Source organism: Scyliorhinus canicula, chromosome 11 (genome assembly GCF_902713615.1).
Source record: "Scyliorhinus canicula chromosome 11, sScyCan1.1, whole genome shotgun sequence".
Taxonomy (NCBI): Eukaryota; Metazoa; Chordata; class Chondrichthyes; order Carcharhiniformes; family Scyliorhinidae; genus Scyliorhinus; species Scyliorhinus canicula.
Window position 1 is genome coordinate 151496885 of NC_052156.1, and position 18381 is coordinate 151515265.

General features: G+C 48.1%; 1 protein-coding gene across 10 annotated transcripts in view; it reads left to right on the forward strand.

The window, feature by feature from the left end:
* Window positions 1-793: 793 nt before the first annotated feature.
* The window catches only part of LOC119973509 (putative adenosylhomocysteinase 3), a 120786-nt gene continuing 103198 nt past the window's right edge, over window positions 794-18381 (forward strand). For 5 of the 10 annotated variants that reach the window (XM_038811750.1, XM_038811754.1, XM_038811756.1 and 2 more), the window contains exon 1: window positions 795-1198. In XM_038811750.1, the coding sequence (XP_038667678.1) occupies window positions 917-1198 (282 nt within the window). In that variant the 5' untranslated portion in view covers window positions 795-916. Of the gene's footprint in view, window positions 1199-18381 lie in introns of all 10 variants that reach the window. The other 5 variants (XM_038811751.1, XM_038811758.1, XM_038811759.1 and 2 more) reach the window with 3 other exon arrangements.

Here is an 18381-nt window from a genome sequence, read left to right on the forward strand (position 1 = left end):
CCCCCGTGTATGACTAGTCCCTACATGCCACCACTGGAAATCATTGACTTAAAAGGAATTCTAACTACTTTGTTGATTTTATATTTTGAAAATCAAATAGGATAATGCTCCCCCGCCAACCGCTCAATGTATAGATGTACAGACACAGGTTGCAGGTAGCTCGTACCACCTGGGCAATCCTAAAGCACAGACCAAGAAAGTAAGTAAAGTAAGGGCAGCATGATGGCACAGTGTTTAACATTGCTCCCTCACAGCACCGAGGTCCCAAGTTCGATCTTGGTTCTGAGTCACTGTCCATGTGGCGTTTGCACGTCGTTCCCCCCAGGTGTTTGTGTGGGTTGAGCCCCCACAATCCAAAGATGAGCAGGGTAGGTGGATTCGCCATGCTGAATTGCCCTTTAATTGGAAAAAATGAATTCGGTACTCCAAATTGAGAAAGAAAAATAAAGTAAGTAAAGTCGCCACAGTCCCAGATGACCATAGCCTGCCTTCCCCTCTGCAGGAGGGGCGGGGAGACATCAGATTACAATTCCCATCCGAGAACAAGTGATACTACACGCATGCGCACATAGGCCACCAAAGGGAATGCTGGGATGTGTAGTTTCACTCCCTCTTCTTTTTGTCACGATTCTGATGGAAAAGAACTACAGCATCCGAGTCTTTGCGACGCGGGGAGCCTATCGGTGAGGTGTATTGTGGGACATGTAGTGCCCCTGCCCCCGCTTCAGCCGCGGAGTCAGCGGCACTGGCGGCGGAGAGGAACTACAAGGCCGTCAAGAGTGTAGAGGGCGGGGCATGCGCAGAGTCAGGTCTGCTGGTGCGGCGAGTGTGTGGAGACATAGGCAAAGCTGGAGTTTGAAAGCAGTGGTTGCAGTTGGCGAGGGCGAGAAGGCGCGTGGGGAAGCAAAATAAATAAATGTCGCTCCAGGTGGTCACAGCAAAGATGGCCGAGGTGGAACTGAAGGAGGCCGTAGTGGCCTTGGATAAGGTGAATGCTGAGGGCAATAGCGTTCAGACAAAAGACGGGGAGCCCACGGCGATGAGCTCAGCGGAGGAAATCAAACGGCATCAGCTGCCTCCGCTCAACGCCACCCCGAAGGACTCCAAGTCGGCGATGAAAAGCATCGAGGCCGCGCAGAACGGGGACACTTTCAACGCGGACGGCACCGTCATGGAAGCACCGCGTACCGTGAAGAAGGTGAGAGGAACTGAGCCTGTTTGGCAAACCCTCCCTGAGCCACCTACCTCATTCAGTGATCTTTCCAGCTTTGCGCTTCGATATTTACAGTAATTGGAAAGGGAGGGGGATGGCGGCGAATATGTATTGTCGGGGACACGGGGGCTGAGTGTTGTCGATAAGGCTCTTTCTTGCCTCCGTGGCGGAAGGTTAACCGCCGGCTCTGGTTGAATTGGACAAGTGCTGGGGCCCCCGCGCGCCAAAGAGGGCGGGGTTTGGAGGGGGCGACGCGTGGCGGTGACATCACACGTATCAATCCGCCTCCCTCCCCCAGAATGATCCAATGCAGGAGGAAGCAGCCATTCTGCCCATCATACCTACTAGCCCCCTTCCTGTGGAAAAGGAAAATGCGCATCCTCTTGAGTTCATTGTTGCATAGAATCATACTGTTTTTACAGCACAAAGAGGATCTTCGGCCTATCGTGTCTGTGCCGGCCGATCTATTCGAATCTCATTTTCCAGCACTGTCCATAGCCTTTGAATGCTATGGCATTTCAAATCCTTGGCTTATAAACTGAGGCCCTAACATTTCTAGCCTCCCCACACGTGAGGGCGGGATTCCCTTTAGTTATTCGTCCCACTTGTTTGGAAATGTGCCATTGTGCAATGTGGCCACAGGCTTGCCATAGTCTGGTGACCTCTGTCATCTTTGGTGTGTGAAAGCTTGAGAGCAGAAACAATTTCATCCTCCACATGGAACACTACTCTTCATTTTCATCCGGTTCAGTGACACCACAGAACTCTGGCCTCACTGGCTACTTAAGCAGCTAAGCCATTGGACAGAAGGATAATCGGAGTACATAGATTTTATAATTGACAAAGACCAGGGGTTTGGGTAGTGAGACTTTTCACAATGTGTTGGTACAAAATCTGAATTCCACCATTTGAAAGGATGATGGAAACAGATTTGACTAAAAGTTTTCAAAATGGAATTGGATGTATATTTGATGAGGATAATGTGCAGGGCTGGGGGTCAATTGAGGAAGTGCAGTAAATTGGATGGGTCTTTCAAATGGATTGAATGGTCTCCTACAAAAATGCAGCAGATGTCAAATTTGTAGTTTTGTTTTATTTGATTATTTTAGCCCTCACTTGGGCAGCAAGGTGGCACAGTGGGTAGCATTGCTGCCTCACGGCGCCAAGGTCCCAGGTTTGATCCTGGCTCTGGGTCACTGCCCATGTGGAGTTTGCACATTCTCCCCGTGTTTGCGTGGGCTTCGTCCCCACAACCCTAAGATGTGCAGGGTAGGTGGATTGGCCACGCTAAATTGCCCCTTAATTGGAAAAAATTAATTGGGTACTCTAACTTTACAAGATCAAATGTTAGCCCTCACCTAATGATCAACTGTCTGTCCAAGGAAAGTATTACAAGCATTTTTACATAAATGTTTTTTGTTGGGTTTTTGAATAAAGTATATTTACTGTTATGTACACAAAATAGAATACATATATATATATATATAATATATATACACACATAGAAGAGAAGGGAACGCACAAAAAACAAAAACAAAAAAATTAGAACAAAATAACTGGTAGGGTATTATGTGTTAGCTCAACAACAGCCGCTCTGTACAATTGGCAGTATTGTTTTGGCACATAAGTAGGCATCTGTTTGGGGGGGGGTACATATATATTTGGGCATCGGGGAAACAAATACAGAACAATTACAGAGGGCAATACGCAAATGGATCTGGTGTTGGTGTTGTCGCTTACATCTCCTGGATGGTTTTCGTTGTCGTCACGCGATCACCTCCGCTTCAGCCGTTCGTCCCGTCTTTTGCACGGATTTTCCTTGTTCTCTGCTCCTGTAGATGCCAAGTTTGTTATTGTTTCCCGTGCCCTCATTCCGACTGTCATTCCCTTGCCTCCCCCCACCTCACTGGTTCTCCTCTATTGTTCCCCCCCCCCCCCCCCCTGTGGTTTGCCTTTCTTTTCTTTTATGTTTAGCTGCTACCCCCCAGTCTATCCCTCCCTCCCCCACCTTGGCTACTTTCCCCTGATTCTTGGCTACCTGGCTATTCTTCGGCTTGTTCGTTGGCCACAAACTGGTCCCGGAACAATTGGGTGAATGGCTCCCACATTCTTTGGAAGCCGCCGTCTGACCCTCAGATGGCGAATTTGATTTTCTCCATTTGGAGAGATTCTGAGAGGTCGGACAGCCAGTGTGCAGCTTTGGGTGGTGCTGCTGACCGCCAGCCGAACAGGATTCTACGGCGGGCGATCAGGGAGGCAAAGGCAAGGGCGTCTGCCCTCCTCCCCAGGAATAGATCTGGCTGGTCTGATACCACAAAGACCGCCACTTTCGGGCATGGCTCCACCCTCGTCCCCACCACTTTGGACATTGCCTCAAAGACAGCTGTCCAGTATCCCGCAAGTCTGGGGCAAGACCAGAACATGTGGGTGTGGTTGGCCAGGCCTCCTTGGGTATTGCAAGCATTTTTGTTCATACTCTTAATTGGTCACTCTTCATCCCAAGCTAATCACAATTTGTTCTTGGAAGTGATTGGGCTGAATGAGCTGGCACTGTACTTGATTTCATAGCTTGCTCGCTGTCAGATTGCTTTTATTTAAGGAGCAGAAGCCTGCCCCCAATAGCTTGTTTGAGTGCTCTGTAATCCAATTGATCCTGTTTTGTTCTGAATTCAAAAATGTTTTATTCCTTAGTGCTATGAAAGTCCTGGCGTGGGAATGAACTAATGGTAGCAGCTGGTCAAAGATGTGGGATGGGAAAGTAACGCTACTAAATGGAAATTCAGTTTACCTTTGTGTTCAGTGTGCTGATGTGAATTAAGAAAGTTTTGCGATGGAGCATGGAGTACAAGCTGCGTGACTGTGTGAAACGATATAAAATATGTGCTTCAAAACTCCTTTGGATAACAGTATTTGTTGGATACATATCAATCAGTTACAAACACTTCTTGTCATAGGATTTTCTTCCATTGAAAGTAACCTGGATTAAAAAGTTTATTTCAAGGAGTAATATGTAATTTTATTGCTTCACAGCATTGGCATGAAGTTTTGGAATAAGAGCAATCATGAAAGCTAAATCTGAAATCATAACATTGTTCCTAAAGTTAACTTATTGTATAAATTCATCATGCCCCGGTTTATTATCCTCTCTGCTGAATAACAGATTTTCTGTGTGAATAGCCAGATTTTCTATGTGAAAAGGCAATGTTAGGTGTGATGTGAAAAATGCCTCGTGGTAATAACTGGAATAAGCACTTTGTCTGAATTAAGCTGAAATTCAAAGAACGTATGTTCTTTCTGAACAGCAATGGCAGCTTTAAATCCGTTTCCAAATTATATTTTCAGTCACTAAGCTGATCATTAATTTAAGTAAAAACAACTGGTATTATTGTCTTTTGAGTTTTTAAAATGGGATTGTTTGCAATATTTAAGCTTTCGGAGTCACTAAAACTTATTTTCACATGTCGCATCAATACATTAACCAATGTTTGAGATTCTTGCTATGTGCAAGCCCAAAGGCATGCAAGATATCGGGGCATGAACAGGAGGGTTGTGTCTGTCTTGGAGATATGCTAGATAAAGGGTGTAGCTGCCTGGTGGTCATTTCAGGAGAATACCAAGACTACAATTGGAGTTGAACCTGTTTAAAAAGGTCACAAGGGTCAACCAATGAAAGAATGTCTGATCTGACAACTTAAGCAAACTTTTTTGCTGACTTAGCATATATCAAAAGCTTTCTTTGTGGGCAAGATAGCACATGCTAATGCGTTTTGTACCTGGATCAGGAATCCTGGGGCTGAGTTCTACTTCAATCAATAGCATGTTCAGAATATATAGCCTGGGAGTTGTGTTTATGAACAAGTTTCAGTACATTGTTGGTCTGGTTATCCTGATATTTATTTAAATTAGAGCGATGACGTATAGAAATAGGGAGTTGTTGCTAAAACTCGAGTATTACTTAGATCCTGCATTAGTTTTGATCTCCTTATTTAAGGAGGAATAAACTTGCATTGGAGGCAGTTCAGAAAAGGTTCAATCGATTGATTGAATCAATGAGAAATTGATTGGATGTAGGATAAACGGTTGAGTGGATTAGGCTTGTACTGATTGGAATTGAGAGAACATGAGGTGATGGAGTTGAGAAGAACGTGAGGTGATGGAGTTGAGAAGAACGTGAGGTGATCTTATTGAAACATTTAAAAAAAAATTAAATTTATAAGAATACCCAATTATTTTTTCCAATTAAGGGGCAATTTAGCCTGGCCAGTCCACCTAGCCTGTACATCTTTGGGTTGTGGGGGTGAGATCCATGCAGACACGGGGTGAATGTGCAAACTCCACATGGACAGTGACCCGGGGCCAGGATCGAACCCGGGTCCTCGCCACCGAGAAGCAGCAGTGCTAACCAGTACGCCACCGTTTCGTCCCATATTATTGAACATATAAGATTCTGAGGAGGTTTTACAGAGTAGGCGCTGAGAGGAGTTTCCCCTCATGGGGGGAATCTTGAACTAGGGGGTACAGTTCAAGCTAAGAGATCACCCGTTTTAAGAAAGAGTTGAGGAATGTGAATCTTTGGAATTCTATACTCCAGACAATGGGGGCAGAGACATTGAATATATTCAAAACATTTTGAACTACAGGGGAATCGAGGGTTAAGGAGAATAAGTATAAAGATGGAGTAGAGGCCAACATCAAACAGCCATAATATTGAAGGCAGAACATACTCGGGAGGGTATAATATCTACCCCTCCTATTTCTCACATTCTTATGTTCGTGTGCCAAATTTTAGTGCTACTTTTGCAATCTTAGCCACATGCTGCTCTGACTATAATACATTGTGACATTACAGCGTAGGTGGCGACCTTCCTGTTCTGCCTGTAGGGAAACTCTTGATTCATGAAGTAGCAGGCAGATTTTCTTGTGGTTTAGGTGGGACACATCATTCGGAGCATGGTGCCGCAATAGATGTAGAGCTCTCTCTCTCTCTCTCTCTCTCTCTAGAGAGAGAGAGAGAGCTTTCTGCTTCGGGGGCTGTGACATTACTTTCTTAATGCCGTCCTCTCGTACAGGATTCTGTTGTGTAGGTCCTTAAAACAGTATCAAATACCTTCAGTTCAATATAATATGCTGTTATTTATGTATTGCCTTAATTTGGTGAAATGGCAATATGTGTTTATTTAGAATCTTTGACAGTGTTATAAGACTTGTGTTCTGCTCTGATTTGGACATGTGCAATAATTCTCTTCTGTCTGTCATACGGATACTGGCAACATTTTATTTACCATAGCATTGATATGGGTCATTGATTATATTTTTGTAGTTAATTTATAATTCATATGCATTTATAATTTAATATTCTGATGATTTTGTGTCAGACATTGTTTCTGCTTTGATTAAATTTAAAATACAAAGTGACTATTTTTATCCACTGTAACCAGTATAAAATAAGTGTCCAACATTAATGGGAAGCACTCCAGACTCGCAGACTGCCTTGCTCTTTTGAAAGCAGAAATCTCAACATCTATTTTAAAGAAATCCTGAGAGCGACACGTGTATTTAGGTTTTGCCTCCCAACACTAGGCCTCCAAATAGTATCTGTGCCTGTACAGATTGATGAACTGTTAGCAGACCTTCAATATTTCTCTCAAAACTGCTGTGTGATATTCATAGAATTTACAGTGCAGAAGGAGGCCATTCGGCCCATCGAGTCTGCACCGGCTCTTGGAAAGAGCACCCTACCCAAGGTCAATACCTCCGCCCTATCCCCATACCCAGTAACCCCGCCCAACACCTCAGCCCCCAGCCGAGACTGAAACTGTAAGGCAATTAGCATATTGATGGCCCATCTCTGGGAACAAAGGAATGACACTCAAGTAGCCAATACTATAGCAGACATCCCGGCCCCAGAAAGAGGCAAACAAAGTAAGGCCAACGGCCACCTGAGACACGCCCAGCCATCAGGGCACCCATCCCTTTATTGGTCAAGATCAATACGAGTGATCTAGATACGGCCCAATTAATCGGGGCCAAGTTCAAGGCCCGCCCAAAAGCGCGCGAAGCCCCTTCGGGTATAAAAAGAAGCTCCTGAGAGAGAATCACTCTCTTGGACTCGGCTCTCGAAGCGGAGAGACCCGTCCACCAGCTGCACCAGAAGCAAGTAAGTCCAAGGTCAACGCTCGCCATCAGATGGACGACCTTGGCTGTTCTCATGTTACCTCTTCGTATACAACAGTCTCAGATCCGAACAACGGCCATTGTTCCTCTGACTGAGTGCGCACCCGAAGTTAAGTATAGGTGTTAGCGTTCGAGATAGTTTAGTTTATGGTATTTTGTGCAAGAGTACATATTACTGTGTGCGTAAACAAATAGTATTGACTTTGAACTAACTAACTGGTGCATTGGCTCTTTGATCAGTATTCGGGTTTGAACCTTGTGGCGGTATCGAAAGATACCTGGCGACTCTAGAGCAAACATAATTAGGATTAAGGAAGGCAAATATATTGACCGCTGTATATAGAAGCAGATAAACAGAGCAACATTTACTGGCGTCTCTGGGTGGGACTCTACCTAGAAGTGGCCTAGTCACTCCGAGAGAACCCAAATTTGAATTGGAATCCAATTGGAAAAAGAAAAACCACATGTGTAAGACCAATACTGATTAAACCATCAAGATTCGGAAGTGTGTTTCTTGCATGTGTACTAACAGGGATATAAGGTAAACCTGAGAGATTTTGTTGCGTAAAACTGTCGGGGGTTTTGTAGGCCGGAAATTAGCGTAATCTGTACCCGTGTCTACATCACCACTTTATCACCCCCTGTTCCAAATTCAGTAGACAATGGCAATGGAATGCCTTATGAACCCCCAGGAATTCGAGGTCGCAGCGACCAGTAGAGTAGGACAGTGTCCCGTATGGGAAGATGAAATCAGAAAGTACCTCAAAAGGAAAGGATGGCTCCTTTTGGAGCGAATTCTGCGCGAATGATGAAACAGGTCCCGGAAGTATAGGGCATACTTAGTGGGAGAACCTGTCAGAGATTCACAAGAAGAGCTTGGGGAAAGCTCACAAGCCGATGGCAATCGTGTCCTGCTTGGCACAATTGCGAGGCACAGAGGAGGTCGTGAGGACGTTCCGTAGAGAGATTGAGGAGAGAGACAGGAATAGTGAAGGAGATGTGAACGAATATGAGAGAGAAAACAGGGAACTGAGAGGGCAGTTAGCGGTTAGGGACAAAGAGGTGGCTGATGCCAAGCGGGCACACCAATCTTGTCTCGCCTGTTTGAGTAGTTTTCAGTCCTAATATGACAAAGCCTACCAAGACACGCAACGCATGGTCTTGGTAAAACAGGAAACAGAACAACAAGTTGAGCAGTTGCAGAAACAGTGTAACGACTTAAAAGCAGCCCTACGAGCACTCCACACTTCCACGACGGAACAAAGGCAGAACTTGGTAGATCACGCAAAGTGCCGGAAGCAAATTGCAGAACTGCAATCCCTGCTTTCTGTCCAGAATGGGTTCCAGAGCACGTTTGGACCCCAGTTAGACCAAGAAAATGGCTCTGACTGGCAGGAGTTAAATGAGACTGCCCACAGATATGTACATGGCACATGTACACAGGAAAAAACCCAGAAACGAAAAGCACCCCAACCCCCGACTGCACAGGCAGAACACACCCCTATGAACCCTGTAACCACACAGCACAGGACCATAACAGACGGAGACCCAGATTTCCTGTACACGACCCCATTAACCGTCACTCAATTAAGGGACGCATGTGAGAAGATTACACCGTTCCTACCCATATCGGACCCCCACCAGTTCTTTGCAAGAGTAAAACAGCAGATTACCATGTATGGCCTGGATGAGAAGGAGCAAGTGAAGCTCACAGTTTTGAGCCTCGACCCTTCAGTTGTAGCAGCCCTTCCCGACCTACATAATGTAGGAGGAGGCACACTTCAAGAAATGCACACATCGACCCTAGATGCGATCGGCTATAACAAAGGAGACTCCGTAGAAGGCTTAAACAAGTGTAGGCAAAAGAAGACCGAGCACCCCACAGCCTTTGCTGGACGCTTGTGGATACATTTTAGTCAGCGCTCGCCACCAGACAGACGACATTAGCTGTTGTCCTGTTACACCTTCGTACCCAACAGCCTCAGATCCGAACGACGGCCATTGTTCCTCTGACTGAGTGGGCACCCGAAGTTAAGTATAGGCGTTCGCGTGAGAGATAGTTTAGTTTATGGTATTTTGTGCATGAATAGATATTACTGTGTGTGTAAATAAATAGTATTAACTTTGAACTAACTAACTGGTGCATTGGTTCTTTGATCAGTATTTGGGTTTGAACCTTGTGGCGGTATCGAAAGATATCAGGATTAAGGAAGGCGACCATATTGACCACTGTATTTAGAACCAGATAAGTGGAAATGCTGACTGCAGTAATGGCACCTGAATTTGAGAAACATTTTGAATGGCAAGGAAGGGATCTTGCAAGGGGATCTTGTTGCGGCACAGCAACCAAATTGCCTCATTGGAAACTTGAGATGCTGCTGGTGGAGGAGAGAAACATGAGTGAGGACAACGGTCGAGGACCTGGAGAACAGGTTGAGGAAAAAGAACCTCAGCATCATGAGGGAGTGGAGGGCCCAAGGCCAACCGAGTATTTTTCCAAATGTTTGCGAAGCTGCAGGGAGATGAGCAGGTGTCCCTCCTGAGCTGGCTAGGGCCCATTCTGGCAGAGGCCTTGGGTACGAATGAGCCACCGCAGGGGGTGATGGTTCATTTTCATAGCTTCCAGAAAAAGGAGCGGGTCCGAAATGGGTCAGAGAACCGGGAGGTGAGATGGGAAGGGAGCAACATCCGGATTTGCCAGGATGTTGGAGCAGAGCTAATGAAGAGGCATGCAGCCTTTTAATAGAGTGAAGTCGGCACTATAAGAGAGGAGAACGTTTTGGAATGGTGTACCTGGTTAAGTTGAGAGTTACGTACAACTCAAAATATTTTTTCAATACATCGGAGGAGGTGGAGGCTTTTGTCAAGGAATTGGACTTAATTGAAAGGTTTTGAATGGGACTTTAATGGGTCTGATGGGGAAGGATTTTCTTGGGAATGTTTCAGTATTCTATAAATATTTCTGGTTGTAGGGTTTCTTGTTCTGTATTGGAGAGGGCGAGAAGTGTCCGGCGGGAAGTGTCCAGTGTATGTGTTGTTTGGGGGATCCAGTGTAGTTAGGGGTAATGGTTAAGGCAGCAATATGGATAATAAATGTCCATTGGTAGGATGTTGAGAATTGCAAGGGCTTTGATTTTGGGGTTATTCCTTTGCAGCGGAGGGGGACGGAGAAGCTTCTCTTTTCTTCCTTGTTCTTTATGCGTGGGTCCTTGTGGGGGCTACCTCTAGCAGTTAAGTCTTGACTAGTGGAGGATAGAAGATTGTGTGCTGCAGGTTATCCACGAGGATCAAACGGGGTTTGTGAAGGGGAGGCAGCTGAACACTAATATACGGAGGCTCTTGAACATTATTATGATGCCGGCGGTGGAAGGGGAGGCGGAGATAGTGGTGGCGCTAGATGCGGAGAAGGCCTTTGATAGGGTCGAGTGGGGGGTACTTGTGGGAGGTGCTGGAAAGGTTCAGGTTTGGGGAGGGGTTTGTCAGTTGGGTGAGGCTGTTGTATGAGGCCCCAATGGCGAGTGTAGCCACGAATAGGAGGAGGTCGGAGTATTTTCGACTATACCGAGGGACGAGGCAGGGGTGTCCCCTATCCCCCCTCTACTTTTTGCGCTGGCAATTGAACCCCTGGCTATGGCGCCGGGGGATTGGAGGGGGCTGGTCTGGGGTGGGGAGGAGCACCGAGTGTCGCTCTATGTGGATGACCTATTGTTGTATGTGGCGGACCCGGTGGGGAGAATGCCGGTGGTGATGGGGATTCTCTGGGAATTTGGGGATTTCTCAGGGTATAAGTTTAACTTTGCGAAAGGCGAGCTGTTTGTGGTACACCCGGGGGACCAGGAGGGGGGGATTGGGAGGCTCCCACTGAAAAGGGCAGATAGGAGCTTCAGGTACTTGGGGGTTCAGGTGGCCAGGAGCTGGGGGGCCTTGCATAAGCTAAACCTCAAGGCTGGTGGAGCAAATGGAGGAGGAGTTTAAGAGGTGGGACATGCTGCCGCTGTCTTTGGCGGGTAGGGTGCAGTCAGTCAAGATGACGGTGCTCCCGAGGTTTCTGTTCCAGTGCCTCCCCATCCTTATCCCGAAGGCCTTTTTCAGGCGGGTTAACAGGAGCATTACGGGGTTTGTGTGGGCACACGGGACCCCAAGGGTGAGACGGGTGTTCTCGGAGCGGGGCAGGGATAGGGGGGCTGGCGTTGCCCAACCTCTGTGGGTATTATTGGGCTGCCAACGCAGCGATGGTGCGTAAGTGGGTAATGGAGGGGGAGGCATGGAAGAGGCTGGAGATGGCATCGTGTGTGGGTACAAGCCTGGAAGCGCTTGCAACGGCGCCGCTGCCACTCCCTCCGACGAGGTATACCACGAGCCCGGTGGTGGCAGCTACCCTCAAGATTTGGGGGCAATGGAGGCGGCACAGGGGGGAGGTGGGGTCCCCGATACAGGGAAAGCACTGGTTTGTTCCGGGAAGGATTGATGGCGGGTTCCTGAGTTGGCGCAGGGCAGGTGTCAGGAGGCTGGGGGACCTGTTCATAGACGGGAAGTTTGCGAGCCTGGGTGAGCTGGAAGGGAAGTTTAGGCTCCCCCCGGGGAACACCTTTAGGTACATGCAAGTAAGGGCGTTTGTCAGGTGGCGGGGTTCCCCCTGCTGCCGCCGCGTGGGGTCCGGGACAGGGTGCTCTCGGGGGTATGGGTTAGAGAGGGGAGGATCTCGGAAGTGTACCAGGTGATGCAGGAGGTAGACGAGGCCTCGGTGCAGGAGCTGAAAGATAAATGGGAGGAGGAGCTGGGTGAGGAGATTGAGGCGGATGCCCTAGAAAGGGTGAACTCCTCCTCTTCGTGTGCGAGGCTTAGCCTCATAGAATTTAAGGTACTGCATAGGGCTCATATGACCGGGACAAGGATGAGCCGGATTTTTGGGACCGAGGACAGGTGTATTAGATGCTCAGGGAGCCTAGCAAACCATGTCCACATGTTCTGGGCATGCCCAGCACTGGGGGAATTTTGGAAGGGTGTAGCAAGGACGGTATCGAGGATGGTAGGATCCAGGGTCAATCCAGGCTGGGGACTCTCAATATTTCGGGTTGTAGTGGAGCCGGGAGTGCAAGAGGCGAAAGAGGCCGGTGTTCTGGCCTTTGCATCCCTAGTAGCCCGGCGGAGGATCTTGCTTCAATGGACGGATGTGAGGCCCCCAAGCGTGGAAGCCTGGATAAATTATATGGCGGGGTTTATTAAATTGGAGAAGTTTTGGGTTGAATATCTTTTTTGCCAATGACGGGCGTTAATTTATTGTTTCCCTTTTGTATTTACGGCGGGGGGGGTTCTTTTTTTTGTTCTTAGAATTTTCTGTTATTGTTTTCTTGTGAAAATTTGAATAAAAGATATTTTTTTTTAAAAAGTCTTGACTAGTGAATGGGAATTAAGTGGGGGGAGGGACTGTGCCCTATTGGACCTGTTTAGATGGGTTTCAATGAGCCTAGCGTCTTTGTTTGGTGAGGGAGGGCCTGGCGAAGAGGGGCAGTTGGAAGAGGAGGAGGGTTGGGATAGAGTACCGACGGTGATCAGGGGTTTTCTTTGTCTCACCTTATGGGTGGGATTGGTGGCAATCTTGGATGGGCCTACCCCTCAGGGTCGGCACGGCGGCGTAGTGATTAGCACTGCTGCCTCACGGCGCCGAGGTCCCGGGTTTGATCCCAGCTCTGGGTCGCTGCCTGTGTGGAGTTTGCGCGTTCTCCCCGTGTTTGCGTGGGTTTCGCCCCCATGACCCTAGGATGTGCAGGGCGGGTGGGTTGCCCCTTAATTGGGAAAAAAAAGAAAGTTGGGTACTCTAAATTTATTTTTAAAAAATCTTGGATGGGCCTTGAGTCTAGGAATTTGGAGTAAGATGGGATAATTCCTAACTGTGGAAATGGCAGATTTGAGGGGGGATGTGAGAGCCCCCCCCAAAAAAATCTCAGACCAGACTAGTCTCTTGGAACGTTAGAAGTCTGGGGGGCCCAGTGAAAAGGTCGAGAGTTTTCTTTTAGCTGAAGAACTTGAGGGCCAATGTGGTGCTTTTGCAGAAAACCCACCTCCTGGATGAGGGATCAGCTTAGGCACCAGAAGGGTTGGATGAACCAGGTGTTCCACCCGGGCATTGATCATAGTGATCCGGGGCATGTTGGCTGCAGATAGAATTGAGCTTGTGTGGGGGGTCTGGTCTGGGGGCATTAGTGACCGCTTTACTCCCATGCTCACTGACAAAGTACTCGTCAAATCTAGTGTTTTTTTTTCCACTTTGTCTCAATGTCTACAACATTTTTAACTGGGGTCAGTGTCGAAGCTGGCTCCCATCTATGCCAACCATCTGTTCGAGCTGGCGAGATTAGATACCGCATTCAGGGGGCGGGAAGTGAAGGGACTGGAGCGAGTGGATGATTTGTTCCTAGAGGGGCGATTTGGCAGCCTAATGGAATTGATGGAAGAGTTTGGGCTTTTAAAATAAATTTGGCGTACCCAATTATTTATTCTTTTTCCAATTAAGGCGCCATTTAGCATGACCAATCCACCTATCCTGCACATCTTTTGGGTTGTGGGGGTGAAACCAAATTATTTCCAAATAATTTGGAAATACACCAAAATATGGAAATATAACCAAACTCCACATGGACAGTGACCCAGGGCTGGGATTCGAACCCAGGTCCTCAGCGCCGCAGTCACAGTGCTAACTACTGTGCCACACTGCTGCCCGAGCTTTGCCTTTCTGGTTCAAATTCATTCAGCTTTCTCCAATTTGGCAACTTTGCCAGACGGATTTTCCTGACATTATCTGGGATGCTGCCAACGTCTCTCATGGATAGGATCCATCGCTCGCTGGGTCGGAGGAATGGGGTACTGCCAGGATTTATGGATGGATTGTCTGAAGACTTGGTTTTGGTGGAGGTGGTTGAGGCTAGGTGGGAGGAGGAGTTGGGCCCATATCGGATGACGTGTGGAGTGAGGCCCTTCGCAGGGTGAACTCCTATGTCCTCTTGCACAAGATTTGATATGATCCAACGTAAGGTAGTTCTTCAGGTACACATGACCAAGCCCAGAATGAGTCGCTTTTTAAGGATTGAGGGCCGGTGCGAGTGCTGTTCAGCGGTCTGGCTAACCACGCGCACATGTTCCGGTCCTGTCCCAAGCTTCTGGGTTTCTGGATCTGCTTCTTTGGCACCATGTTGGTGATTCTGAAGAATGAACTGGAGCCTTGTCCTTTAGTAACCATGTTTGGGGTGTCAGACTCGCCGGAGTTGCACGGGCACAGGGGCTGATGCCCTGGCCTTCCCCTCGCTGATTGCTCGGAGGAAAGTACTGCTGGGTTGGAATGCTCTGTCTCCACTCTGTGCCTCACCGTGCCTGAGGAATCTGATGGACTTCTTGTACCTCGAAAAAGTTAAGTACATTGTGAGGGTAGCAATTGAGGGGTTCTGTCGGAGATGGCAGCCTTTTCTTGATTATTTCTCAGAATTGGTCACCATTCGTTGTTAGAGGGGGGAGGGATTTGGGTTTTGTGAGGGTTTTTTCTATTTTTTATAGCTGGTGTATGTAAATTTGCTTTTTCTATTTTGTGTTTTATAAATTGAAAATTGTTAATACAATTTTTTATATATATATATATATATATATATATATATGTGTGTGTGTGCATATATGTGTGTGTGTGGAAACCTCTTCTGGGCAATGGGAGGAGAAATGAAAGGAGACAGAATAGAAAGCGGAAAAGCAAATAAAAAATTGAAAAAGGAAACCAAATTATTAAAGCAACTACAATAAGCTTAACGTGATCTTGCCCTTCCCTCAACGTGGAGCGGTCAGGGAGGGTTACACTTTTAGATTTTGCATTGCAAGCCCAGTTATGGTGCCATATTTAACCTCAGCAGATATTAAACAACTCAGCTTAGATTAAGGATCGGATCTCTCAGCTTCCTGTTCTGCAGAGCTCAGCTGTATGATTTGTAACTCTGCTGAGCCATTGGGAAACCTCCAGAGAATATGTTTTCAACCAGAATGGGAATGTGATGCTGTTATCTCAGATCATTCTGCTTTATTGAACTTGGGTTGTTTAATGAAAACAGTGTAGGACCAATTACTTGCAACTGCAATGAAATAATACACATTAGAATTTGATTTGTTGCTGATTCAGTTCAATCAGGTGACTTGGGAGACTGACTGGCAAAGCACATTTAGAAATGTTTTTCAAACTTGTTCGGTCAAGTGTTTTGTGTTTAGCACACCTGAATTAAATGGTATTAAGATAGAACATTGTACTAGTTGTCCAGCTTTTTGCGTGGGCTGGCTTTGTCTTGTCCAACTGTAGTCAAATCACCTACAATGGTTCCTCTCCCTGCATCACCATCTCTGAAGTCCACCTAGGATCTACCACAAGTTACCATTGGTCACCCTTTCACAATCCTTATGGACCACAAATCCCTCCTGGGGTTGTTCAAGGAGGACAGGGCCGTCCCGCCTGTAGCCTCCGCCAGGCGGGGCATTACTTTTGGCAGCCTATGAATATGTCCTGGAGCACCAGCCAGGGGCAAAGGTACCGCAAGGGGACACCCTCGGCCAGTTTCCATTGCTGACCAGGCCGTCCGCCGCATCGGTCTAAGTAGTTGCGGATTTGCGCTTCATGGACTCATTGCTGGTCACGGCAACCCAGATTAGGGTATGTGCAGACTGACCTGGTATTGGCACAAGTCCGTCACATCAAGCTATACGGGACTCGATATCAGGCACTCCTGGATGACCTGAAGACGTTCTCCACGAACGTAGCTGAGCTCAGCATAGTGGATGCTATTCTGTTGTGGGGTTCACGTGTGGTTGTAACGGAAAGAGGTCGTAGGACCATTCTATAGGACCTTAACTATGGGGCAATATCTTCAGTTTTTGAGACGCCTGGTGGCCAGTGATCGACACAGACATTAAGGCTCTAGCAAGACAATGCATGCGGTGCCAAGGACACCAGAAGCTTCAGCCTGCGGCGCCCCTCCAACCATGAGAATGACCAGGGTGGCTGTGGTCACGACTGCCCATTTATTTTGTGGGGCCTTTCCAAGGATCCATATTTCTGCAAAAAGTGGACGCCCACCATATGATGATGATGTCGCAGCCACGATCGAGAAACTCCACCAACTTTGAGGGCTGTTGAAGCAGATAGGTTGGGCTCTCCACAGGGAGGAAGGGGCCCGAAAAAACGAGGCACCTGAATAATTGGAGACAGAGGCGGGAGTGGCTGGGGTCAGCATGAGTCACCTGACGCACGGAAGCGTAATGGGGGGAGAGCCAGTGTCAAGCGGGTGCTTGACTTGGGGGTTTGGGATCACGGGGCTGCTGTGGTGGGGGGTGGGATGCTGCTTTGCTGACAGAAAAGGAGCCAACATGGGGGAACAGAGGGAGAGTGGGGGGGAGGGCAGTGGGAGGGCTGATCACGTGGAATGTGTGGGGCCTAAATGGGCCGGTCAAGAGGGCTCGCGTGTTCTCGCACCTAAAGGGGTTAAAGGCAGACATAGCCATGCTACAGGAGACGCACTTAAAACTTGCGGACCAAACAAGATTGAGAAAAGGGTGGATGGGCCAGGTGTTCCATTTAGGGCTGGATTCAAAGACCAGAGGAGTAGCAATCCTGGTCAGCAAACAGGTGGCTTTTGAGGCAGGGAATATTGTGGCTGAAAAGGGGGGCAGATACATAATGGTTAGCGGGAAGCTGCAGGGGACCCGGGTGGTGCTAGTGAACGTTTGCACCCCGAACTGGGATGACGTAGAATTTATGAGACGCAGGCTGGATAAAATTCCGGTCTTAGACTTGCACTATCTGATTATGGGGGGTGATTTCAACACAGTCATAGACCCTGTATTGGACCGGTCAAACCCCAGGTCGGGGAAGTGACCAGCGGCGGCTAAAGAACTGAGTGGAATCATGGAACAGGTGGGGTGGGGGGGGGGGGGGGGGGCGTAGACCTGTGGAGATTCGCCTGACCGAGGGAGAAGGAGTTCTCTTTCTTTTCCCATGTCCACAAGGTTTACTCCCGTATAGATTTCTTTGTGATGAGCAGGGCGCTAATCCACAGTGTGGAGGGGACAGAATATTCGGCCATTGCAGTCTACGATCATGCTCCACACTAGGTGGATTTGCGTCTTGGGTGGAGGGAGGTCAGCCCCCACTATGGAGGCTAGATGTGGGGCTGCTCGCAGATGACGAGGTTTCTGGACGGATAAGGAGGAACATTTAAAAACTACCTGGAAACTAATGACACGAGGGAGGTAGTGGCATCCACGGTGTGGGAGGCCCTGAAGGCAATTATCAGAGGGGAGTTGATCTCTATCAGATCCCATAGAGAGAAGAAGGAAAGAGCGGAGGGAGAAAAGCTAGTTGAGGAGATGCTCAGAGTAGACAGGAGTTACGCGGAGACCCCCGTGATGGGGCTACTGAAAGAGTGCCGGAGGCTTCAGGCTGAATTCGACCAGCTGACCACAGGGAAGGTGGTCGCACAGCTGAGGAAGGCCAAAGGGGCTGTGTACGAGTACGGGGAGAAAGCGAAGTTCGTGCCCCAGCATTCTACTCGCAAGAGGGAGGCAGCCAAGGAAATTGAGGAAATACAGGATAAGGAGGGCAACACGGTCATAGACCCAGAGGGGGTGAACAAAGTTTTTAGGGAGTTCTATGGTAAATTGTATGAATCAGAGCCCCCGCCGGGAGGGGAGGGGATGAAGCAATTCATGGACCAACTGGGGTTTCCAAAGCTGGAAGAGGAACTGGGGGCCCCGATAGAGCTGGAGGAGATGGTAAAGGGGCTAGGGAACATGCAGTCGGGCAAGGCCCCGGGGCTGGATGGTTACCCTGTAGAATTCTACAAGAAATTTTTGGAATTGACGTGCCCACTCCTACTAAGGACCCTTAATGAACCCAAAGAGCGAGGGACCCTCCTCCTCCTCCTGCCCCCCCCCCCCCCCCCCCCAAACAATGTCACAGGCTTCGATTTCAC